Source organism: Cydia pomonella, chromosome 14, assembly GCF_033807575.1.
Source record: "Cydia pomonella isolate Wapato2018A chromosome 14, ilCydPomo1, whole genome shotgun sequence".
NCBI lineage: Eukaryota > Metazoa > Arthropoda > Insecta > Lepidoptera > Tortricidae > Cydia > Cydia pomonella.
Window position 1 is genome coordinate 21,555,534 of NC_084716.1, and position 27,010 is coordinate 21,582,543.

The window sequence follows — 27,010 nt, forward strand, 5'->3', positions numbered from 1 at the left end:
AATTTGTTTTTGTTTGACATTTTGCGTTGATGAAGCTTTGGTCTTTCTCATTCTCATACAAACTTGAAAGAGTCAAATATCGCACAATCTCGAGTCGTTTTAAGCAATGTCTCAAACTATCTGTTATCTAAACTGTCATGAGTCTGACAGATAACTCAGATATGTCAATTGTATTGTCATCTGTCGACCTAAAGCCTAACCTAGATTCACTTTTCGGACTAATAAAAATCGATTTATTCAAATGTACGGCAATGAAATTAATAGCTAGGACAAACGATCGTTTGATTTAGAAGAGTTTTGTTTAGAGTGTATTGGCAGTGTTCGGTGTCATGCTGCGGGCGGTGTCGCGCCTGTGCTGCGACGGGCAAGCGCTCGAGGCGCTCGCTCGCCGGGATGCCTACAAACTATTCCGTCAGTATTCCACTCTAAGCTACTTGTTAATCAGTTAAACTATACATTAAATTCTATTGTGAATTACATCATTTGTGTAGTGATATTATAAGGGTATGTTGGAGTGCTAAACAAGTCCGTGTTGCAGGCTCCGCGGTGCACACTACGTCCACGGCACACAACACACATAACGCTGCTGGTGAGGTAAGATCTCTGACTCTGTTCTCAACGAAACCTTCCCATATTACTAGAGAGCTCAGCTGAATGTTATCATAAGTATCTCAGGTCTGTTCTGCTTCAATAAGATAAAAACCATTTAAATCTTGATAAAGCAGATATTCAAATATATATATTGTTTGTTGGACTATATGAATATGAATAAATTATTGATTACCTTTTTTTAAACACTAGTGTTGAAATTTGCACATGGTCTGCATGTAAATACTTTATGATATACACTTACATAATGACAGGTGAATATTGAAACATGTGATTTGTGCTTGGTTAGGTTGAATTTTATAAAATAATGTTATTTATGGATCATATGTAGGTTATAAATAGGTATATTCATTGTCTATATATATATTCTTTTATATACCAATCAGAAGATTATTCTACTTTTGCATTTAAATTAATTGTTTTTTTTTGTCTGTTGTTGTTGTGTAGTACTAACCAAGCTATGGACCCAGAGTTCGCAATAAATGATTTTTAATTTTAATAATTGAATTGAATTTATATTAATTATCTACCTGTGCTCTATGTTTTCAAGCGTACAAGGAAAAGAAAATACAAAACGGTAAATATGTCCTTCACGTGGAGTTAGTTATGTGGATACCTGATGAGTCAGCAACTTGTTGCAAGAGAGAATATGTAAATGTAATAATAAATAATGATTGTGCAATACTTTGCTGCTTATTTTCATCATTATTGTTTGAGTTGATATCAGCAATATATATCTGATTTATGAATCATATCATAAATCATATTTTTCCTAATTGTGTACAATCATAAGTCTCTCCACAGGTATATCACATGTCAGTACTTGTGTTCAGTAATAGGCTTTTGAGTGAACTGACTGTTATAATTTCTGGTTCCTTTGATGCAGTTGGTCCCTTATGAACATTTCATTCTCTTACAATAAATAAATTAATGAAATATGAAACCTTCATAGTTTTCTCCCTCTTACATCTGAATCCTCTTTTGGGTGAAAGCCTTCTCCAGTGCTGTCTAATGTTGTTTGTTTTTAGACATCATTTTCAATTGTTTTTCGGTGGCTTAAGGCAGGGAGCTTGTTGGCTGGTCGGACTGCCTCTTCCCTACTGGTACCCTCCATTTTTACAATCTTTTATGTAACTTGCTCTGAGGTAAGTATGTATGAATGTTATTTTGTTAGTGTGGGTCAAATCTTGGAAGCTAAATTTGACCCACTTCCTGATTTCCGATCGAGCTGAAATTTTGTATATACTTATATGTAAATTGGATGACAATGCAATATTATGATGACAGAGCTGATCTGGGTGGCAATGGGAACTCTGTAATAAAACAACACAAACCAATTGTGTTTGGGGTTCTTAGAATTGTCTTGATGAGTATTAGTTGCCTGAAGAAGAAAAGTGAAGTGAAATTTGCCACAAACTTATTTAGCTTCAATGTCCATCTTATGTGAGTAGCAACTATAGATTCAGTTCCATGGAATATGAAAGTGTGTACTCTTAGGGTAGGTATAATGTAGCCAAGGTCCTACCAAGATCTCGGTCTCGGCATTCTTAGCCAAAAATCGAGCCGAGATCTCAGTCTCGGCTCTTGGCCAAAATAGGCCAAGATTCTTGATGAGACTGAGAATAGGCAATGAGTTATCATTGGTGAATTTAAATTTACCGCACACGCACGGGAGCCCGTTTTTAAGCCACCCGACCACGTGTGACGTTTTTTGTGATTTTGATTGGTTTCGTACCCACATTTTAAGCCAATTAGTTATCAAATACTAGGTTTTATGATCGGATAGGCGCGGTTGCAAATAATGAAGTACTTGTTCAGGTACTCTATTCATTTGGTTCTTTTCGTATTGTTGTTGTTGTTATTATTGCGGAAGAGTTAATAAATGAGTGTATATTGTTATCAACCTGTAACTTAAATTAACTTGATATAAGTGGAAGATCCTACTGGATAGTTTGATATTAATTATATTCGTGTTTACGGGAAAAAGCAAAGCAATAGGTAGGAACAAAACGATACCTGGGGCGGATTACTGTTGTGGAATATTGGACATAATTACGTGCGAACTTTGCGGATGCTATTCTATGCAATTTTGTCAAAAATCGCGGAGAGTTGTTGTCAAAGATTGGATCTGCTTTAATGAAGCGCACCTGCGATTTACCATCGTTCGGCATTTTTGCACAACATTTTGAATCTTTGCTTCTGGGAGGTACTTCAGGTTGATCCAAGGGTCCCAACGAATACCCAGGAACTCCATGGATCTCTGGGGAAACAACACGGACTTTCCGTAATTTACAGTCCAGCCTAGACCCTCGAAGATCTGTAGGGCGAGTCTTACTTGATTCTGAAGCAATGATCGGCTCTGGCATGCAAGAAGAAAGTCGTCCAAATATATGATGACCCTGATACCGCGAGATCTCAGCACTTCCGCAATCCAATTGGTGACTAGAGCAAATGTCCTCGGAGATGATGCGAGGCCAAACGGTGAGGAGGTCAGCTGCCAAAGCTGGTGCTGAAACATTACCCTCAGGAATCTTCGGTGTGAGGCTTTGACCGGGATATGAAAGTATGCGTTGTGGAGATCGAGCTTTACTAGCCAATCTCGTGGTTGGAGAAAGTCTGGGACCTTGTACATATTGATTAGGTGAAATTTGGTCACATATACGTACTTGTTTAGTTGCCTTAGATTGAAGACTGGGCGTACGCTTCCACCTTTTTTCGGAACCAGAAACATGATGTTTGATACAAAACTTGGGGTCAACGGAGCCGGCTCTAGCACACCCTGTTCTATCAAGCCTTTCATTTGAACGATCATTTCCGGACTTTCCTTCGTGGATAACTTTGACGAAAGTCTGGAGGGGTGAACTAGAGGCGGTTTTTTGACAAAGGGTATCCGGTACCCAGTTTTCATTATGTAGCCTGGAGCCCCCATGGCTTTCCATTGGTTTATAAAAAGCTCCAGTTGACCCGCCCGGAAGCTGAGATAGTCAGTCGTAGCGCCTGCGAGATCGCTTACCTTGCTTGTTCCTGTAATATTTGTCGCTTCGCTGATTGGATCGAAATGGCCCGGCTTTTCGCTTTCTGTCCTGCGGAGCCTGGGCGGGAGCAGCAGAGGGCCCAGGAGACCTCCGGCTTTGAGACTCCTTGCGCAGGAGTTCGTTTGCTAGCAACTCCTTGTGCAGGAGTGCGTGGACAGAAAAATACCTTGTCAATTCCGCCATTCTTCGTTATGCAGTCAGAAAACCGCTTGTCATCGAAGAGGTGTTCCTGTGTTGGAGGGATCTTTCGAAGAGATTCCTTCATGTAGCGATCCTTGACGAAGTGCAATACTCCATCTCTCCGTTGTTGGATAATGTCTGCCCGACGGCCACAGACCATCTGCAAGAGGTCCAAGTGAATACGAGAATAGTCACCCTCCGAGAATACCTCGTTGATTTTTTCTGCTACCGTCTCAACCGTGCAATCACCTTGCGAACCTATCCAAGACACGAAGGTTTCGAATCCAGCTTTCAATTTCTCATTTTGTATGATGAGAGCATGAGACACAGCTGCTAGAGTCTTTTCCGTAACGACGAGGGCACGGTTACGATCAAAAGACTTTATCATGTCATTACTCTTCAAATCAGTAAAGCCAGGAGATGACACGTACGTATTCTGAGCATCTATGTATCTTACCTGCGACCAGTTGTTTGAATTGAAATGCTGCAACTTGTCCAAAATCTCAGCATGCTCCTTTGAGGTTATCGCGCCCGACGACTTGAGGGTAGTCTCAAGCTTGAAACTAATATCCCTTGCAGGCCCCGGGACAGGCACCGGAGGAGCCTCTGGAGTCTCCATATCTTCAGGCGAGACAATTGATAACACGTCCGAATCACTGGAGTATTCCCGCGGGCGACTAGAAAAATTGTCACGTAAAGACCTTACCTCGTTGGCTAATTTGGACACTACATCCTCTAACCTGGTTATGCGCTCGTGCTCAGTAAAGCCGATACATCCGGATCATGTTGAACATTATTAGGATTTGAATTATCCATAATGGAACTGAAATAATTTAGAAAATTACTACGAAATTTTTCTAAACTTAATTATAGGTGTTTCCTCTGCCAGAAACAAATCGCCAATGGTCTGAGCATTGGCGCGCAGCCTGCCAGCTGGATTCGTAAAAACCCGTTATAAAAGCCGGTATTGCGCCTGACGTCGTTGGAACTGTGGTGTTGCCAGTATGAAACGAATGTCGCCATCACAATTTGAAGGCTTGGAACTTCAACTCAACGTGGCAACTTAATGTGGCTTATGTGGCCCGCGAACAACTTTTTCGCAAGGCTAGCCAGTTAAACGACGAGCGTTGTGACAATTTAACGGGCTTTAACGCTGAAAAATTGCGTTTTGTGGGTTACAATATGTTTTATTTTGATTATTGTTATTGTATCTCCGTTTTGTTCACATCCGTACTAAAAAAAATACTAAGTATACAACGTGTCCCAAAACTCAACGATAAGCCGGCACCAGAGGATGGAGCTGCTTATGATTAGTCGAGAAAAAATAAGGAAAAAAATATATCTCAATTATTTTAGAAATTACAGAAAAAAAATGAAATTCATCGAAAATCGACATCCCTAATGGTATTTTTAACGACCATGTCTACAAATATTCAAATATTACTGTTTTTTATTTTGTTTTTGGAAACTTCAGTAGCCCTGCTATCTAACACAGTTCTTAAAAATACCAAAATACATGTAGTTTTTACACAAAAAATAATCAAAATTCATTTTGTCCCTACAATTTTGAAAGATTGTTTCTTACAGTCCACTTTCAATCATCATGGTGTAAAAAAATAGTATCGACACCACTATGGCAATTATTTTCAAAAGTTGACGCAACTAACCAAGATTCCAAAATGGTATAATACTTTGGGAAACCTAGTCACAACAAAAAACAACGAATTTTTAAACAAGAACCGACATTTTTAAATGTTGATATTAATCACTTTTGAAAAGGGTTGTTGTTGCAAGTTTTAAAATTTCAATGGAAAATGTGGGTAGTTAATACAATTTTCAAGTCAGTACACTCTGATCCTTTGTTCGCTGTGCACCGTTCCGTATTAATTGATGTGGCTCTCATACTAACAACTCTTGGCTTTGCTTTTTGGACTGGTGATCTGCAAACTGTACTGACCTGGCATTATTTTGGACTGTGATTGTGTTTTGTGTATTGGACTTTTTCCGTATTCTGGATTGTTTAGCGTTTATCATGCCGCTACCGTACACACCGTTGGAATACGCTAATATGCATCTCATTTATGGAGAATGCCGATGCAATGCTAACGCTGCTGGCAGATTGTATCGAGAAAGGTACCCAAATGTTCAAAGACATCCGGATTATCGAGTGTTTATTAATGTACATCAAGCCTTTGCGGAAGGTCGTTTACCATTTGACAGGAGACACACTGAAAGACCTAGATTGGAACGCGATGAAGAAGTTCTCAATGAAATAGAAAACGATTCAACTACCTCGGTACGTGCCATAGAACTAGCTACGGGAATACCAAAAAGTTCTGCACATCGAATTCTAAAACGTCACAGACTTCACCCATATCACTACAGGCGTGTGCAGACGTTACTACCGCGGGACTATCCACATCGGGTCGCATTTTGCCGTGCGATGCTGCAAAAGCACAGGGAAGATCCCCAATTCTTAGACAAAGTTCTATGGTCGGATGAATCAACCTGCAAGAAAGATGGCTATTCAAATCTACACAACTTACAGTTGGAGCAATGAAAATCCGCACTTGATGAGAGAAGACAAATCTCAGTATCAATTCAAGGTTAACTTATGGACGGGCATCTTAAATGGAAATGTAATTGGACCCTTTGAGTTACAAGGAAACCTTAATGGTGATGGCTATTTGACCTTTTTACAAAACGACTTGCCTGAATTATTAGAAGACGTGCCTTTACGTGATTTACAAAACATGTGGTTTCAAAATGATGGTTGCCCAGCTCACTATGCCCGTGCAGTGCGAGAATACTTAAACCAAGAGTATCCAGGGCGTTGGATCGGGCGACTTGGTCCTATCTTGTGGCCACCCCGTTCGCCCGACCTGAACCCCCTGGACTTCTTCTACTGGGGCTGTCTTAAAGACAAAATCTACTCAAAACCCATAGCAACATTGGACGAGCTTCGCCAAAAAATCACACAAGCTGCGGATCATATCAATGGTAGAAGATATACGACGACGACACGACGGATAAAACGATCATTTCTAAGGCGATGTCATGTCTGTATTAATGCCGGTGGCAGGCAATTTGAACATTTACTGTAGTATTAATAATGTAGTAAATGAATTAAAAAAAAAGGAAAAAAAAATTGTACCATTTCTTTGCATTTATTCAACATTTTTCAACAACAAAAATCCTTTTTTGGGTACAGTAAAAGTGATTACCGCCAACATTAAATAATGTCGATTCTTGTTTAAAAATTCGTTGTTTTTTTTTTGTGACTAGGTTTCCTAAAGTATTATACCATTTTGGAATCTTGGTTAGTTGCGTCAACTTTTGAAAATAATTGCCATAGTGGTGTCGATACTATTTTTTTACACCATGATGATTGAAAGTGGACTGTAAGAAAAAATCTTTCAAAATTGTAGGGACAAAATGAATTTTGATTATTTTTTGTGTAAAAACTACATGTATTATGGTATTTTTAAGAACTGTGTTAGATAGCAGGGCTACTTAAGTTTCCAAAAACAAAAAAAAAACAGTAATATTTGAATATTTGTGACATGGTCGTTAAAAATACCATTAGGGATGTCGATTTTCGATGAATTTCATTTTTTTTCTGTAATTTCTAAAATAATTGAGATATATTTTTTTCCTTATTTTTTCTCGACTAATCATAAGCAGCTCCATCCTCTGGTGCCGGCTTATCGTTGAGTTTTGGGACACGTTGTATAATAGCGCTACGAAATGATTATAGTATTTTTTTATTTCTAACAAATCGTCGAATTTCGATTATTAATTTTTTTTTTGTGCAAAATTCGTGCTTTTCTTCTATTTTATAAATTCGTGGTCTCCGCCGAGAATCCCATTGATACTCGGTCTCGGTCTCGTTCTCGGCCGAGACAAAAAAAAGCGTTCTCGGTCGGACCTTAAATGTAGCTAGGTTTCTCAGCTGACACGTGTTCATCTGTGTATCAATTGTGGTTGGTGCAACTGGCTTTTAGAGTTGCCACTTAACCGAGCCGACTAACATTGAGAGCTTGTAGTGAATAGGCGTTCTGTGGTAGACGGTGCTGACGTCGGCAGCGGCGGCCGAGCCCCCCGCGGCCTCCGCGGGCCCCGCGCCGCCCCCGCCGCGCCGGGCGCCCCCTCCGCCCCCACCGCCGCCGCCTCGGCGCTCGTGGGTCGCAGTCGCGGCCGCGGTGGCGCTTACCTCTTCACTTGGAGGAGTGAGTTACACTTTTGAACTTATTTCGAGTTGATTATTGTTTTTTCCACAAAATAACTATTTAATAATCTCATTGTTTCTTCTCTCCTCATGTGTTTTTTGTTTTTTCAGGTGTATTATTTCAGTAAGATAAAAGATGACACAACAAAGAAAGAAGTCAAAAGTGAGTATAAAGTACTCACGTACATGTATCGTGACCCATTTATTTGTATTATTTTAGTCTGTCACTAGCAAGATTTGTGTTGTAAATGATGATGTATTTGCAGAGTTAAAGCCGAAAGACGAGCAGGAGGAGGAGGGTCCACTGTATCCGGCGAGCGGCGCAGAATTACCGGCGCATGTAGAGTTCCTCGTTGTGGGCGGCGGCACGGCGGCGTTCGCGGCGCTGCGCGCGCTGCGGGCGGCGCGGCCCGACGCGGCGCTGCTGCTGGCGGGCGCCGAGCGCGCGCCGCCCTACATGCGGCCGCCGCTCAGCAAGGAGCTGTGGCGCCGCCCCGAGCTGGCCGCCGCCGCCGCCGACCCGCTGTCTCTCGCCTTCACGCAGTACAACGGCAAGCAGCGGCGGCTGGTGTACGAGCCGCTGTCCTTCTACACGCCGCTGGAGAAGCTACGGGAGGGCGGCGCGGGCGCGGGGCTGGCGCGCGGCTGGCGGGTCACCCGGCTGGACCTGGCCGCGCGCAGCGCCGAGCTCAGCGCGCCCGGCCAGGACCCCGCCACCGTCACCTTCGACAAGTGCCTCATAGCCACCGGTGAGTCGTGGATTGTTGTTCATGTTTGTTCTTCAAAGTACGAAACTGGCAGGATGCTCTCAAAATATTATTATTTAGCTCTTTTTTCTCTACTACCTAATACCAAAGTACAAGTACACAGTAAATTTTTATCACGACTACCTACCCGATTGATGATTCCCTGTTTTGGGATAAGGCTGTTTAAAGGTTTGAACCCTTCTTCTACTTGAGTTTTAGAGTTCGGAATTTTTATTTTGAATTACTATTGTACAAGTAAATTGCACAAGCATCATATTCATCATTTGCCCCATCAGCATTTAGTTTATATAAAAGTGTTATAATTAGTCAATAAGTACCTTTTTCCATTCATTAAATAATCACGTTCGCTACTGTATAAGTGTGCACACCTATCAAGTTATAATAAAGCAAGTTTATATCAAGAATTCGTCTTTCGTGTTTCACATTAATATCAAGATATCTATCAAGTAAATGTTAGAGTTAGCAAGTACTCTAACAACTATTTGCCTACCTATTTTGATCTAACTAATATAATAATTTAAATACGCCATCTGCAAGGCCATTTTGAGCATTGTATTGTCGAACGAGCGAGCGAAGCGAAGTTCTTACATTCAACTTTGAACACACGTCTGGCTAGGGGCATGTCCCGGCATTTCGATGTTTTTAAGCTGAACTGTCGAAGGATAGTTTTTTACGCTATGACTTAAGTAAATGTATAGTTTTAAAACGAATACGGGACTTAATCGCGTAAACTTACGTTTATTATATGGTCTGGTGGTCGTGGTGGTGGTGCCTGTGACCACGAGCGTAACGTCACGTTCGAAACGTCAGGCATATAATAAACGTAAGTTTACGCGATTAAGTCCCGTATTCGTTTTAAAACTATGAACGAAAATCGTGTTGGTTTAAATCAATATATTACGTAAATTTGTTCTAATTTAAACGAAACTGGGTAAACGTGAACTTATGGCAGGCTTGATCAAGGCGTTATGGATCTAGAAGAGCCCTGAAGGCACAAAAGCTATTTGTGAGGGGTCTTGCTAAACTGGGCAACTCCTTCGCTAGAAGCGCGATTTCAGCCAAGGGGTATCTTAGATTATTCAATTCCAAAGTACCTTTTTTTAAATACCACGTCGGTGGCAAACAAGCATACGCATAAGCATACCTCTCTTTCCGTTTCTAATAACAAGTCCGGAGTTGAACTTGTAGCGATCGCGATAGCATACCTTCCATCACGCTCTCAATCGCCGTATACATCAAACGGGTAGTTGAGAATGCAGCAATCCAGGATTATCCTCTCGCACTACTCTTGCGAGAATAGCACGCTCTGTCATCTATCTCGCTCCAACCGTTGAGTATAGACGCGCGGACAATCAGCGTCAATAACGGACAAAGTTCGCGCACATTGAGGTTCTCTTTATTTATTTCCAAAATTATTTATTTATTTATTTGAATTCATTGGTCTGATCATGGCCAAAATTGATATCTCTCCACATTTTTGTCTATGAATCTACTCTAAGAGTTTTTGGGGAACCGCGAGGCCTCAATTCGGGGCGAACTACTAGTAAAGATCATTCGCGTTCAGAATGCACAAATTTTCTTTGTCACCTGTATTTGTTGGAAGTAAATCTTTCAGGTTTTTGCAGCACATATCTGTGATCGTGTGTACAGGGTCGGTGGCGAAGCGCCTGCCCGCGCTGGCGCCGGCGGCGGCGGCGGGGCGCGCGCTGGCGCTGCACTCGGTGCGCGACGTGGCCCGGCTGGCGCGCGCGCTGCAGGAGCCGGGCGCGACGCGCGTGGTGGTGGTGGGCGCGGGGCTGCTGGCCGCCGAGCTGGCGGCGGCGCTGGCGGAGCGCGCGCGCGGCTCGGCGCTGGAGGTGGTGCAGCTGTGCCGCGAGGCCGCGCCGCTGGACGAGCTGCTGCCGGCCTACCTGGCGGCCGACGCGGCGCGCCGCCTGCGGGCGCTCGGCGTCACGCTGCTGCCCGACCGTACGAATACTATTATTTTATACATATTTAAAATGAACATTTTTAGGGTTCCGTATCGAAAAGGTTTTGTACCTTGTGGTGCGACTTTGTCCGTCTGTGTGTCACATATCTCGAGATCTACTTAAGCGATCGATTTAAATTTGGAATAGTTTTGAACAACGCTAGCCCAGACATGTTGAAACTATTTTTTTTTATTAACTATGGAAAATGCACAATTCAAAGAGGGCAAATTTCTAACTAGTTACTAGGTCAAATGGGGGATACCCCATATATCTGTGACCCACGCGCCCACCCACCCACTTCGTTAGAAAGGGTTCGTATCGATGGCTATAAATATTTTTGTTATAATATCAGTCACAAAAACGCTCATTTGATATAATTATTAAATGACATAACACACTTAATATTTTACAAATGATATTATTATCGTTTTATATAATGATTAATTGATCTAATAACATTTAGCATAACGTTCTTGAAGTATAATGCATATTTCCTATACCGACCTTATTATATAACGTTTATTCCATCTAAAGTAGAATTGGTATAAATTATTTGTTGATAATTATGCCTACATTTACTACACACTAAAAACAATACATCTTCTACACATAAAGAACTGCTATTTATAACTAGGTTTGGTCAGAACTTTTTTTTTGTTTTGACGCAGGGGTAAATGCATTTACGCATCTCACCCCCTGGCTGGGGAGGCCAACTTGGGGGTTGGTATGTGGGACTCGCTCCTCCCGTTACTCCCTCTGTTAATCAGAGGAAGGGGAAGAGAATACCCACTAACATCCCCTGCGGCGTTGCCCCACGGGGTCGCGAGACCATTCTACCGTGCCGTCCCCCCGGCTGCCCCAGTGTAAGGCCCTATAATGTGGATCCCCAACCCACAGGCCCTACTGGGGGGTACTGTAACCGCCTTCTCCCCATCCGTCTACGCCGGAGTGGGTGCGCTTTTGCTCGCTCCTCGCGCTCCCGCGCCGCTACCTCTTTTTTCTGCAGCACTACTTCGCAGAATTTTGTGACAGCATCCCACGATCTCTCGCTGCTCAGCATACACGACACCACACTGTGCAGAGAGAGATCATCCACCCCCAATATCGCCACCATTTCGTGGCGCTCTTAGACCCAACTTGGGCAATCTGCAAGGGTGTGCTGGGCAGTATCATCCTCTTCACCACAGTGATGGCAGACTGTTGAAGGTTCCCGCTGAATTTGATGCAGATAATGACCAAAGCAGCCATGTCCGGTCATTACCTGCACCTAACATATAGCCTATATGTTAGGTTCCCCCTTTTCCGGTCCAGCCAGTTGTTGAATGACGGGAGGAGCGCCCCTATGGTGCGGGTACCATATGGAGCGTCTCCAGCTGGTCTTTCCACCGGTCCCGCTCCCTTTCGGCTGCCGCCTTTCGCCTTGCGTACCCGCGAGAGCGCATGCATCGGCTAAAACTACACAAATCCTCATCAATGTCAATTTTTTCCTAAAAAAATCGACATTCGAAGTTTTATAATATCTTATCGCTAAAGTTACACATAAAGACAGGTATTTTTTTAGGAAAACTTGAGTTTAAGCAGATATAACAAAACAAGTGCTCATTATTTTTTGCTGCTTTTAAACATATACTCAAACCAGCCATTAACTAGCAAGTTGCTTGAGCATGACTTTCTATAGGAGTTAGAAGATTTAGTAACTTTTTAGTACTTTGAAGGCCATTTTCTCCTAACAGGTTGAGTTTAGGCAGCTAAAAAAAAAATACGTGTCCGTTATTTTAGACTACTCTATCATACTCCGATTTGATTCATTTTGATATATATCAAAATGAATCAAATCGGAGTCGGACAGTTGGGTACCCTTCCTTGTTAGTATACTTGTTATCGAAAGCCTTTCGTGTTTATTTCTTTCGCATTTGACCGGGTTTTTAATGGGTTACTGGTGGCTAAGGGGCTCAAGCCACTCCCGCCCCGAAAAGCATCTTAGTCCCTTCGTAAAGAATTTTAGATCCCTACCTAAATGAGGTACTCATTGGATTCAAGCCCCGCCCAAACTAAAATCCTGGGTCCATTACTGGGTACTGAGAACCTACCTACGAGACCTTGTGCCGCAGTGCCTCTGCGCGAACATTGTCTAAGGACAACTTCTCTAACTTTTAAAGTAACGACATTTTGCATATTTACATACTTATGTTGAAAAAATGTAGTCAGCGCAAAAAATTATTAATTTTGTCAATTTGTTTTGATGCCGATTTCCATTTGTTTAACTTTAGTCTTAGTTACTTAAGGTGTTCGTTTACCGAATAAAATAAAATATAGCAATAAAGAGGATTTGTGTTGTTTTGTATTGTAAAGTTGACGACCGGTCTGGCCTCGTGGGTAGTGACCCTGCCTATCAAGCCGATGGTCCCGGGTTCAAATCCTGGTAAGGGCATTTATTCGTGTGATGAGCATGGATATTTGTTCCTGAGTCATGGGGGTTTTCTATGTATTTAAGTATTTATCAATATTTAAATATTATATATATCGTTGTCTAAGTACCCTCAACACAAGCCTTATTGAGCTTACTGTGGGACTTAGTCAATTTGTGTAATAATGTCCTATAATATTTATTTATTTATTTAAAGCACATTTTATTCTAGATTAAAAGCTTTTTAGAAACCGACCTAGGTAGTAGACTAGAAAAGCCACAAATGACAAATTAATATGGTCTTCAAACGTTTAGTATGGAGGCTACATTAATTGCCCTATCTACGAATGTATTATGTAAGTATATTGATTCCTAATGTATTGTTAATAAGATTAATAATTAGATACAAAACAGTTATAACAAAGCAATGAGTACATAGGTGTTGTTGTGTCTGTAGGCGAGATCTCCTCGAGCTCGGTGAAGGACGGGCGGGTGCACCTGCGGCTGCGGCGGGCGGGGGCGGAGGCGGGGGGGGGGGCGGGGGCGGAGGCGGAGCTGGCGGCGGACGTGGTGGTGGAGTGCGTGGGCGCCGACCCCAGCGTGGAGCTGGCGGAGCCCGCCGGCCTCGAGCTGCACCCCGAACTTGGTATCAACCACTTTATCCACATTATACTCTGGCAAGCTAGTAGTTAGGAGTCGGTATTTTACAATTTATTTAACAATTGTCATAGGAAAATCATTGATAAGCTGTATAATTCTATTACGGGGGCACTTGTTGAGGCGTCTATTGGTAGCTGTGGCAGAGAGCGGCCTAGGGGACGAGGTTATGTGACCGGCTGGAACAAACATGTCCGGGGGGCTCACTTGAAGGCGAGGCTTTGTTTTCAGGAATGGTGTACACATGGGAAGCCTAAGTCAGGTAGTTTATATGAGAAAATGTGCAGTACCAGGAAAGAATTTAAAGCCAAACTGAAGTTTTGTCAAAACAACAAAGACCAAATTAGAATGGATATAATTGCATCACACCACAAGTCAAAAAACTTCGTACAGTTCTGGAAATCCACTAATAAGGTAACTCCTCGAGTGAGTCCGCCAGCCAGTGTTGAGGGTATTAGTGAGCCTAGGGATGTAGCCAACCTTTTCATGAATCACTTCAAAGTACAACCGCTGCCAGTTGCCGGGAGTGGGCAGATGCTTGATGATGGGAGTCGCGCGCCTGGTGACACCCCGATCAGAATTACGCGAGCAGAAGTGTCTAAGGTGATCCGACAGATGACGAGAGGTAAGTCGCCAGGGCACGACGGCCTCAGCATTGAGCATCTGCAATATGCAGGCGTACATCTGCCGAGAGTCCTGGCCATGTTTTATACATTTTGCTTACGCCACAACTACTTACCGAATGACCTCATGAAGACGATAGTCGTGCCCATCATAAAAAATAAGACAGGTGATGCCTCCGACAGGTCCAATTACCGGCCAATCTCGCTGGCTACTATCTTGGCTAAGGTACTGGACAGTGTGCTTAACATGTATATGAACAAACATATTAACCTGCATGACGCCCAGTTTGGCTTCCGACCGGGACTATCCACGGAGTCAGCGGTTCTATGTCTTAAGCACACTGTTCGGTATTATACTGAGAGGAACACGCCAGTCTACGCATGCTTTTTGGACTTGTCGAAGGCATTTGATCGGGTGTCATACCAAGTGTTGTGGAATAAGTTATGCGTGAGCTCAAGTTTACCAGATGAAGTCATAAATATTCTAAGATACTGGTATGACAGCCAATCAAACGTAGTTCGATGGACGGGGGCATATTCTGATGTCTATAAAATGGAGTGTGGGGTTAGACAGGGGGGGGTTAACTTCGCCCACTTTGTTCAACATGTATATTAACGGCTTGATTGAGGAGCTCAGCAGTGCGGGTGTCGGATGTTCGGTTGATGGTTGTTTCGTCAACAACATAAGCTACGCAGACGACATGGTACTGCTGAGCCCCTCAATCAGTGGACTTAGGATTCTGCTTGATATATATGTGACAGATATGCGGTGGCCCATGGACTAAAATATAATGTGCAAAAGAGTGAGGTATTACTGTTCAAGTCTGGCGCTAAAACATATCCCATTCCGCCAATAATGCTCAGTGGTTCTCCTCTTCAAACAGTAACTAGATTTAAATACTTGGGTCACTGGGTTACTGACACTCTTAAAGATGATGCTGACATAGAAAGGGAGCGCAGAGCACTGTCGGTAAGGTGTAACATGCTCTCTCGCAGGTTTGCACGCTGTTCTAAGGAGGTGAAAATTACCTTGTTTAAAACGTATTGTCAAACCCTATACACGTGCAACCTGTGGAGTGACTACACTAAAAAAGCCTACAGTGCTCTGCGCGTCCAGTACAATAACGCCTTCAGGGGGTTGTTGGGGCTGCCCTGGCGCTGCAGCGCGTCAGGGATGTTCGCCGCATGGAGAACCGACGGTTTCCAAGCCGTGATGCGGAAGCGGACAGCGTCCCTGGGCGAACGTGTTCGGGGCAGTACCAACACTCTCCTGAAAGTGATTGCTGAGAGGATGGACAGCCCTATCCTTATTCACTGGATGTCGCTGCATGCCATTCCAAACTGCAATTATACTTTTTACTAACACACTTAGCCGTAAGTCATTACTAACATAATATGGATGTTTTTGTCCGAAATAAATGTTTTCATTTCATTTCATTTCATTTCATTATAATTGTAAACTCGAATCCTAAAACCACTCTGTCCATCAGGTTTCTGTTCAATTTTGCCTATACAGCTTATTGCACAATATATTATTTAACTTGTGCTAAGATGTCTGCAAGTGATATTGTATTTTATTTTATTAAAGGATTTTTTTTAAATTTACCGCCTCGGGTAATGCCTCGGACCGGTGTTCCGAAAGGTTACCAGTTCCAATCTTGCCTGAAGCAGTGATTTTTCCCGATCTAAGTTTTATTTTAAGCTGGGAACTTGAAACTTCGTGATAAGGTTATTAAAATAGAAGAAAAGTAATCTCAGCGTTTTTGGAAATTCATCCCCTAAAAGGGGTTGAAAATGAGGTGAAAATTTGTATGGGGATCAAGTTTGATTTTGAGTTAGGAATTTCAAACTTCATGAAAAGGTATTAAAATAGAAGAAAACTCATTTCAGCTTTTTTGGAAATTCATCCTCTAAGGGGTTAAAAAGGAGGTGAAAGTTTGTATGAAGTTGTATATTAAGTTATTAACTTGAAACTTCGTAATAAGACATACTCATAAAATACGAGAAAAATAATTTCAGCGTTTTTGAAAATTCATCCCCTAATAGGGTTAAAAAGTGGCTGAAATTGGCTAAAAGATAGTAACGTGAACAATTTGAGTAGGGACTTGAAATTAGCAAGAAGATAAAATATTAGGAATGTACGAAAAATAATTTTAATGCTTTTAAAAGTTCAACAGAGAAAGTGTGTTTCGGGGAATAATTCACAGTGACCAGGCATATTTTCTGATTAAGAATGATTTAATTGGTCTCGAGCATCGCCCGATCAGCGGCCAAATATGGTTGTACCGCACACTTAACGCGAACGAACCAAGAATATTTTAAAACATCAACAATCCCAAAATTGTATATTTGAATTCCTTGTCAGGAGGCATCGTAGTGAACGCGGAGCTGCAGGCGCGCAGCAACGTGTGGGCGGCGGGCGACGTGGCGTGCTTCCACGACGTGACGCTCGGGCGGCGCCGCGTCACGCACCACGACCACGCCGTGCTGTCCGGCCGCCGCGCCGCGCAGAACATGGCCGGCCGCGCGCCGCCCGAGCCCTACGCGCACCAGAGCATGTTCTGGAGCGACCTGGGCCCGCAGCTGGGCTACGAGGTACACACACACACACCTGTCGGGACAGAACACGGCCGGCCGCGCGCCGCCCGAGCCCTACGCGCACCAGAGCATGTTCTGGAGCGACCTGGGCCCGCAGCTGGGCTACGAGGTACACACACACACACCTGTCGGGACAGAACACGGCCGGCCGCGCGCCGCCCGAGCCCTACGCGCACCAGAGCATGTTCTGGAGCGACCTGGGCCCGCAGCTGGGCTACGAGGTACACACACACACACCTGTCGGGACAGAACACGGCCGGCCGCGCGCCGCCCGAGCCCTACGCGCACCAGAGCATGTTCTGGAGCGACCTGGGCCCGCAGCTGGGCTACGAGGTACACACACACACACCTGTCGGGACAGAACACGGCCGGCCGCGCGCCGCCCGAGCCCTACGCGCACCAGAGCATGTTCTGGAGCGACCTGGGCCCGCAGCTGGGCTACGAGGTACACACACACACACACCTGTCGGGACAGAACACGGCCGGCCGCGCGCCGCCCGAGCCCTACGCGCACCAGAGCATGTTCTGGAGCGACCTGGGCCCGCAGCTGGGCTACGAGGTACACACACACACACCTGTCGGGACAGAACACGGCCGGCCGCGCGCCGCCCGAGCCCTACGCGCACCAGAGCATGTTCTGGAGCGACCTGGGCCCGCAGCTGGGCTACGAGGTACACACACACACACACACCTGTCGGGACAGAACACGGCCGGCCGCGCGCCGCCCGAGCCCTACGCGCACCAGAGCATGTTCTGGAGCGACCTGGGCCCGCAGCTGGGCTACGAGGTACACACACACACACCTGTCGGGACAGAACACGGCCGGCCGCGCGCCGCCCGAGCCCTACGCGCACCAGAGCATGTTCTGGAGCGACCTGGGCCCGCAGCTGGGCTACGAGGTACACACACACACACCTGTCGGGACAGAACACGGCCGGCCGCGCGCCGCCCGAGCCCTACGCGCACCAGAGCATGTTCTGGAGCGACCTGGGCCCGCAGCTGGGCTACGAGGTACACACACACACACCTGTCGGGACAGAACACGGCCGGCCGCGCGCCGCCCGAGCCCTACGCGCACCAGAGCATGTTCTGGAGCGACCTGGGCCCGCAGCTGGGCTACGAGGTACACACACACACACCTGTCGGGACAGAACACGGCCGGCCGCGCGCCGCCCGAGCCCTACGCGCACCAGAGCATGTTCTGGAGCGACCTGGGCCCGCAGCTGGGCTACGAGGTACACACACACACACCTGTCGGGACAGAACACGGCCGGCCGCGCGCCGCCCGAGCCCTACGCGCACCAGAGCATGTTCTGGAGCGACCTGGGCCCGCAGCTGGGCTACGAGGTACACACACACACACACCTGTCGGGACAGAACACGGCCGGCCGCGCGCCGCCCGAGCCCTACGCGCACCAGAGCATGTTCTGGAGCGACCTGGGCCCGCAGCTGGGCTACGAGGTACACACACACACACCTGTCGGGACAGAACACGGCCGGCCGCGCGCCGCCCGAGCCCTACGCGCACCAGAGCATGTTCTGGAGCGACCTGGGCCCGCAGCTGGGCTACGAGGTACACACACACACCTGTCGGGACAGAACACGGCCGGCCGCGCGCCGCCCGAGCCCTACGCGCACCAGAGCATGTTCTGGAGCGACCTGGGCCCGCAGCTGGGCTACGAGGTACACACACACACACCTGTCGGGACAGAACACGGCCGGCCGCGCGCCGCCCGAGCCCTACGCGCACCAGAGCATGTTCTGGAGCGACCTGGGCCCGCAGCTGGGCTACGAGGTACACACACACACACACCTGTCGGGACAGAACACGGCCGGCCGCGCGCCGCCCGAGCCCTACGCGCACCAGAGCATGTTCTGGAGCGACCTGGGCCCGCAGCTGGGCTACGAGGTACACACACACACACCTGTCGGGACAGAACACGGCCGGCCGCGCGCCGCCCGAGCCCTACGCGCACCAGAGCATGTTCTGGAGCGACCTGGGCCCGCAGCTGGGCTACGAGGTACACACACACACACCTGTCGGGACAGAACACGGCCGGCCGCGCGCCGCCCGAGCCCTACGCGCACCAGAGCATGTTCTGGAGCGACCTGGGCCCGCAGCTGGGCTACGAGGTAACTGCTGCACACACACACACACACACACCTGTCGGGAAAGAACACGGCCGGCCACGCGCCGCCCGAGCCCTACGCGCACCAGAGGCATGTTCTGGAGCGACCTGGGCCCGCAGCCGGGCTACGAGGTAACTGCTGCACACACACACACACACACACACACTTGTCGGGACAGAACACGGCCGGCCACGCGCCGCCCGAGCCCTACGCGCACCAGAGCATGTTCTGGAGCGACCTGGGCCCGCAGCTGGGCTACGAGGTAACTGCTGCACACACACACACACACACACACCTGTCGGGACAGAACACGGCCGGCCATGCGCCGCCCGAGCCCTACTCGCACCAGAGCATGTTCTGGAGCGACCTGGGCCCGCAGCTGGGCTACGAGGTACACACACACACACACACACACACACACACACACACACAAACACTCACCCAGCCCGAGCCCCCGTCATGTCACCCGTATGCTTGTTTGCACCGACGTATGTTGTCTGACAGAGTCGTCATATAACGAAAAGTTTCTTTTTCATTGGCTTCCACCCTAGTCTTATAAGTTTCTTTCGTTAGCAATTTTTTTTTGTATAAAACACATAATAAAAGGAACTTATAATGTTACACATTTTGTATGAAATTACAAGGAAATATCAGCCTTCGTGAATGAAGTATTGTACACGGGTCAACCCGAGTCCGATAATGAAGCTTATTTCAAAGACTATGAACTCTAAGTACTTGCAACAAAGTATTTTACTAATGCTGTTATGCGACATGCTAAAGACCATCGGTGGCAGCTTGGTTAAATTTTTTATCACTTGTCGCTATGCTTGTCTTTTTCGAACTATCATACTTGTCAGAACGTGTCAGGAATTGTGACCGTGCCACAGCCGCATGGATAACTTTAACTATCAATGTCACATCTAGGTAAGCGGTAAGTAGATAATATCGTCGGGTGACAAGCAAAAGTCACTAAGTACCAAATTGACACAACGGAGATAAACGTGTTTTGATATTATTTCGAATTATTAAATCCGTATGTTCCTTAAATCAAGTGTAACGTACTTTTTTCAGTATTTAGAATTGTGGCAAATATATGAAGACTCAAAATTTAATAATACTATCGGTAGTTGAATAGTTATTAAGCTTAATGAGTTTTAGCTGCCGCAATTTTAGAAAATCAGTGTATATAGTGAAATATTAATATGAACAACGGTAATCTTTATTTAAAATTTTAACCAAAACTTTAAACTAACTCGGTATGAAAACTAAATAATTTATTTTGTGCATTTAAAACTAATAATTATCAGTCTCGGCTTCGGAGTCACTTATTTCTGATTCATCGTAATTTGGCTCTTGCAAGCGATTTCTGAGCGATTTCAGCGTTTTAGAAAGATAAAATTTCATATTTTTTATAACGTTTATTTCACGCAGAAGGTATTATTTTACATACTTTTAAGTGACAAGCCAACTGCAATTAATAGTTAAAAAATAATAGTTAAAAAAAAATTTAAATTTGAAAAAACCCACGACGGTTAAAACGTAGTTGAAAAAGGATGCACAAATAAATGTTTACTGCAGCGCCCTCTGGTGAGTTGTCACCGTAACACCTATCTAAGAACATGCACCAATCAAACCCGAACCCATCACTGAAAACCGCATCAAAATCGGACTAGTAGTTTTTAAGAAAAATGTCAACATTGGTTTGCACAAACATCCTCTCACCCCAAACGCATATACCGTCTCCGTTCCGTCGTGGGTAAAAAGATAAAGAATATTGAAATATCATCAACTGCCAAAAAAGTGAGAACCAGAGTCAGGTAAAATTCATTAAATGCAGCGGTGAGTTTTTGCTGCAGAGTGTTATTGTAGCGCAAGTATTTAATGATTTTTTATGAAACGTAAGTTGGTTTTAAATTGTTCTTTTGAGATTAATGAGTTTGTCTTTGGCAAAAAGGTGAGAAAATATAACATTGTATCCAAAAAAAATGGTTTCGTCTAAAAGTGTACTTAGTGACTTTTGCTTGTCACCCGACGATATGTTACTTAGCCAACTATTCATTAATAGGGTCCGTAGCATAATTTCGAAAATCAAATTTCCTACGTACGAAATTCCTAAAGACATAACATCGAAAATCAAGATTGCTAATGTACGACATTCCTAAAAAGTAATGTCCTAACACACTTTAAATCGAATTATCTCATTTTCTAACGTCATTATTACTATATACAAAATGCCGAATGACAATACTATGAAACTCAATATTTCTAGTGCTCAAAATAGCTACGTACAAAAAGTTTAAGGACAATTTTTTGAAATTCTATATTTCTAGTGCTCAAAATAGCCACGTACAAAAGGTTTAATCGTTGTTCATTACTAAAAACTCCACCACTAATGACTTTACAACCTTTTATTTAACTTGCAATGTTGGTAAAATCTTTGAGCATAAGTGGCATGGAATATGAAGCATTAGAGCAGAGCTCTGATGTGTGTGGCGTGACTCTGCGTGATAAATGGACAAAAATGATGACTTTCGTACGTTAGCCCCTTTAAACTTAGGACAAATGTCGCTCGAAATTTTGAAATTTAAACATTTTAAACGTAGGTTAACCGGACGTAGGAAAAATGTCGTTAGTATTTTCGTGCACTAGCACTCTTGTACTTGAGAATTTTGTAACAAAGGTTAATTAGACGTAGGACATTAATTTTTAGGAATTTCGTACATTAGGAATCTTGATTTTCGATGTTATGTCTTCAGGAATTTCGTATGTAGGAAATTTGATTTTCGAAATTATGCTACGGACCCCATTAAAATATTTAGAGTTGCTTTTTTCGAAGGCTCAACCCATGGATATTTTTTAATTGTCTATGTGTAGATAAGTGGTAGAATATGATTAAATCATCTATTCTTTAAAATACGCCTTAAGTCATCGAGTTTAAAATTGATTTTTGAAAACCTCAAAACCCGCAACTTTATACCGAAAGAAATCACTTATCAGATAATAGTCATTCCACGCATTAAATGATAAATTATGTGGTGACGAAAGCGTCATAGCCCAGCGTGTCATTTTATTTTATTTTATTCGGAAAACCAACAGCTTACGTAAACTAAAAACTAGGTTAACATAAATATGTATCAGAGAAGCCAATTACAGGTTTCCACAGACAGGATACAAAGGTAGTCATATTACAGGTTAGCATAAAATTAAAGACATTACAAACACCAAAACATGCTATGAGAAAAGAAAGAAGTAATTTGTTTCTACTAATCTTCTGCAGACAGGGTAACAAAGAAACTAGATGCCATTAGGTCGCCGTGCCAGACTAAAAATGAGGCTTAGATTTTAATGATTTTGGCACTGGATAAGTGCGTGGACACTTTAAGAATCTATTTCATACATAAACTGTCCATGCACTTTTGTAGTTGACTGTACGTGGACAATAGCCGCAACACACTTACAACAAAATGCTGAAAAAGCGGCTATACTTTTTCTAATTTTAATATCTCTTACTCTATCGATAACAAAACGATTCAACGTGTTTCCTACGACGTCACAAATACAATAAATTCCAGGCGATCGGCATTGTCGACTCGCGGCTGCCGACAGTCGGCGTGTTCTCCTCGGACGCCGTGAGCGACGCGTCGGCGGCGGCGGCGGCGGCCGTGAGCGAGGCCGGCGCGGCGGCGGCCGTGAGCGAGGTCGGCGCGGCGGCCGTGAGCGAGGTCGGCGCGGCGGCGGCGGCGGCGGCGCCGGACAACGCCGCGCCGACGGACAGGCGCTACGAGCGCGGCGTGGTGTTCTACACGCGCGAGCGGCGCGTCGTCGGCGTGCTGCTCTGGAACCTCTTCAACCGCATGCACGTCGCCCGGCAGGTGCGCGCTGTTCATATAATGCTCCTGATTAATCGCACGAATATATCTTCATAGTTAACACTAATACCTACTGCATAATACGCGAATGAACATCTCCGATGACATAAGACCTGTCTTTTGATGCGAGGCTCAACAATTATAGGTAGATAACATTAATACATCGTTTTTTAGGGTTCCGTAGCCAATTCGCAAAAAAAGGAACCCTTATGGCTTCGTCATGTCTGTCTGTCTGTCTGTCTGTCCGTCCGTATTTCACAGCCACTTTTTCCGAAACTATAAGAACTATACTGTTGAAACTTGGTAAGTAGATGTATTCTGTGAACCGCATTAAGATTTTCACACAAAAATAGATAAAAAAAAACTATAATTTTTGGGGGTTCCCCATACTTAGAACTGTCCTCACAAAATTTTTTTCATCAAACCCATACGTGTGGGGTATCTATAGATAGGTCTTCAAAAATAATATTGAGGTTTCTAATGTCATTTTTTTTTCAAACTGAATAGTTTGCCCGAGACACTTCCACTTAAAATGTATATCCCCCCCCCCCCCCCCCCCGTAACTTATAAAATAAGAGAATGATAAAACTAAAAAAAATATATATGATGTAAACCTACCAAACCACCATGCAAACTTCCACTGAAAATTGGTTTGAACGAGATCTAGTAAGTAGTTTTTTTTAATACGTCATAAATGGCACGGAACCCTTCATGGGCGAGTCCGACTCGCACTTGGCCGCTTTTTTAGAATTAGACAAATCAATGACAGAGGTTAATTAGTCTCTAAACTAAGTACAGCAAATAACGTACGAGCTTGACTCTTATCAACGATTTTCTATTGCTTTAATGCAGGTGCTCCCATCCAGACATTAATTCCTCATTAAACAAGAGCATGTCGGGCTATACTCAATGTAGGGTTCCGTAGTTACCTGTCCGTCAAAATTGACTTTTTGCAAAAACTCAAAAACGGCTCAACCGCAGGTCTGCTATAGTTTCCCTTGAAAGTCTTTACTAAGCTTTACTTTGACGATTTTTTTCATATTTTTTGGACCCAATATTGAAAAGTTATATTGGGGAACACAATTTTTTTCTTTCAGATCGATTATTTCCGAAAATAATACACTTATCAAAAAAGCGGCCAAGTGCGAGTCGGACTCGCCCATGAAGGGTTCCGTACCATTTATATAATAATAATTCAGCCTATACACGTCCCACTGCTGGGCACAGGCCTCCTCTCATGCGCGAGATACCTCACACGTATGGGTTTGATGAAAAAAAAAATTTTTTTTTAATTTTATGACGTATTAAAAAAAAAACTACTTACTAGATCTCGTTCAAACCCATTTTCGGTGGAAGTTTGCATGGCAATGTATATCATACATTTTTTTTAGATTTTTCATTCTGTTATTGTAGAAGTTACGGGGGGGGAGGGGTAAATCTATTGAGCCCAAACACGATGGAGTTATGATAAATAGATTACGAGTTCTGGTGACCAACTCCTGACTCCATCATGAGACCCTGGACTTCATCTAGATCGATGGTACTCGTCAGGGCAAATCTTTTGAGCCCAAACACGATGGAATTATAATGAGTAGATTAGGAGTTCTAGTGACCACCTCCTGACTCCATCATGAGACCCTGAACATCATCTAGATTGATGGTGCTCGTGAGGGCAAATCTATTGAGCCCAAACACGATGGAGTTATGATAAATAGATTACGAGTTCTGGTGACCAACTCCTGACTCCATCATGAGACCCTGGACTTCATCTAGATCGATGGTACTCGTCAGGGCAAATCTTTTGAGCCCAAACACGATGGAATTATAATGAGTAGATTAGGAGTTCTAGTGACCAACTTCTGACTCCATCATGAGACCCTGAACATCATCTAGATTGATGGTGCTCGTGAGGGCAAATCTATTGAGCCCAAACACGATGGAGTTATGATGAGTATAGATTAGGAATTATGTTGACCAACTCCTGACTCCATCATGAGACCCTGGACTTCATCTAGATCGATGGTACTCGTCAAGGCAAATCTTTTGAGCCCAAACACGATGGAATTATAATGAGTAGATTAGGAATTCTGGTGACCAACTCCTGACTCCATCATGAGACCCTGGACTTCATTTAAATCGATGGTACTCGTCAGGGCAAATCTATTGAGCCCAAACACGATGGAATTATAATGAGTAGATTAGGAGTTCTACTGACCAACTCCTGACTCCATCATGAGACCCTGGACTTCATCTAGATTGATGGTGCTCATCAGGGTAAATCTATTGAGCTCAAACTCGATGGAGTTATGATGAGTAGATTAGGAGTTCTGGTGACCAACTCCTGACTCCGTCATGAGACCCTGGACCTCATCTAGATCGATGGTGTTCGTCAGGGCAAATCTTTTGAGCCCAAGCACGATGGAATTATCATGAGTAGATTAGGAGTTCTGGTGACCAACTCCTGACTCCATCATAAGAACCTGGATGGACTTCATTCGGGTCAAAAATAATAATACAAACCCTAACGTGATTTCAAATAACACTGAAACTCTATAGCACTAATGTGCGCAAACGATTGGCATCTTGGCTGGGCAGCATGGGTGCGTAGCCAACATGCCAAACGTTTACGATACGACAAGGAAACACTATCTGTCTCTCTATCGCACTAATATACTTTATTTATACCTGCAGTCATTTACTAATTTTTTCATTTTCCATTGGTGTGAAAGAGACAGAATAAAGAGCAACACTCTGTAGTCTGTACACTTAGTAGTAGTGTACATAAAAAAAAAACTACTGTGCATATAAAATAAAATAAAGAGTGCCCATATGATATCATATAACACTAAAATTAATGTTGCTTGAAATTATATTGAAAACTATCAAGATTATACTAGTCTGCATTGAAACGCGCGTCGCGTTGCCGGCGCTCGCGTACCGAGCGCCAACGCCATCTATCGAGCGTTATTTCGTGAAATCGGAGAACGCTCCAAGGATTAAGGGCTCTTAAGCAATAGTTACTATTATTAATAAGCGGTTTTTGATAAAAAGACACTTGAAAATTGCTTGCCCTTTTTCGAATGCTAATATAAACGAAGTATAGAAGAAGATTCGTCTAACATTCGACCGGAAAGTTCTTGTTAAAAACCATACACCGTGGATTCGAGCCTAGCGGCAACATTTCCTCTCTTTCGACGAGGTGAAGCCACCTTGACCTATAAATATTAATCGATAAAAACGTAATCAAAAATTTCACGTATACACCACGTCTCTACCGTAATTAAAATTAAAAATAAAGGTTGGATTGGATGTATGAGTAAAGTAAAATGTACGATACAGGGGGGATTTTAGGTTACGTGTATAATTAATTTTATTTTTTAGGGATTTTGAGTTTAAGGTTTGTTTTGTTTAGTTTTGAAGAATTTACTTGTGTGTGTAAATTGTGTATATGATTTAAAAAAATACGTGGCATCATAGCAAGGAATAAAGAAATCATAATCAATGTCACACAAATTACATTTAAATTAAGTTAATAAATGTCAAATAAAACGTCAAAAATTCTGTTAAAAAAAATGTACCTATGTGTTTTTTATTTTTATTTTATTTTTTATGTCCAGGTGCTGGCGCAGGGCGAGTTCGAGGACCTGTTCGAGGTGGCCAAGCTGTTCGCGCCGCACGACGAGGAGTAGCGGCGCCGCCCTCCGCCTCGCTGTACATATTACTTACTACTTCAATAAACATACCACGACTGCCTCCCCGCTCGTTTTATTCCATTCATTCGTTGACCCGATCCTCGACGAGACCTAGTTCCAGCGATGACGGCAGTACAACTGATATTACTAATTTACATGGAGACCGACACGACAAAATAAAAGTGTCTAAATATGCCAAAAACGCCTTACATCATTTTGGAAAAAAAGCTGTTACTCTTTTAACT

General features: G+C 44.0%; 1 protein-coding gene across 3 annotated transcripts; it reads left to right on the forward strand.

Annotated features, from left to right (window-relative positions):
• Positions 1–33: 33 nt before the first annotated feature.
• Positions 34–26,828, forward strand: LOC133525196 (apoptosis-inducing factor 1, mitochondrial-like). Of its 3 annotated transcripts, XM_061861479.1 has the most exons (11): positions 34–411; positions 539–594; positions 1,160–1,186; positions 7,892–8,053; positions 8,164–8,215; positions 8,319–8,801; positions 10,470–10,787; positions 13,654–13,842; positions 16,842–17,071; positions 22,777–23,076; positions 26,691–26,828. In XM_061861479.1, the coding sequence occupies exons 1-11, from the start codon at positions 330–332 to the stop codon at positions 26,760–26,762; spliced, it is 1,971 nt and encodes a 656-aa protein (XP_061717463.1). In that variant the 5' UTR covers positions 34–329; the 3' UTR covers positions 26,763–26,828. The 3 variants fall into 3 exon arrangements, with proteins under 3 accessions (XP_061717463.1, XP_061717460.1, XP_061717462.1); XM_061861476.1 differs by lacking the exons at positions 22,777–23,076; positions 26,691–26,828 and having other exon boundaries at positions 16,842–19,622; XM_061861478.1 differs by lacking the exons at positions 1,160–1,186; positions 22,777–23,076; positions 26,691–26,828 and having other exon boundaries at positions 16,842–19,622.
• The last annotated feature ends 182 nt before the right edge of the window (positions 26,829–27,010 follow it).

Bases quoted from the DNA above. Each gene is read 5' to 3' on its own strand.
- LOC133525196 (XM_061861476.1), top strand. From the start codon at position 330: ATGCTGCGGGCGGTGTCGCGCCTGTGCTGCGACGGGCAAGCGCTCGAG. The intron at 8,216-8,318 runs GTGAGTATAAAG...ATGTATTTGCAG, and splicing joins AACAAAGAAAGAAGTCAAAA to AGTTAAAGCCGAAAGACGAG. The intron at 8,802-10,469 runs GTGAGTCGTGGA...TCGTGTGTACAG, and splicing joins CAAGTGCCTCATAGCCACCG to GGTCGGTGGCGAAGCGCCTG.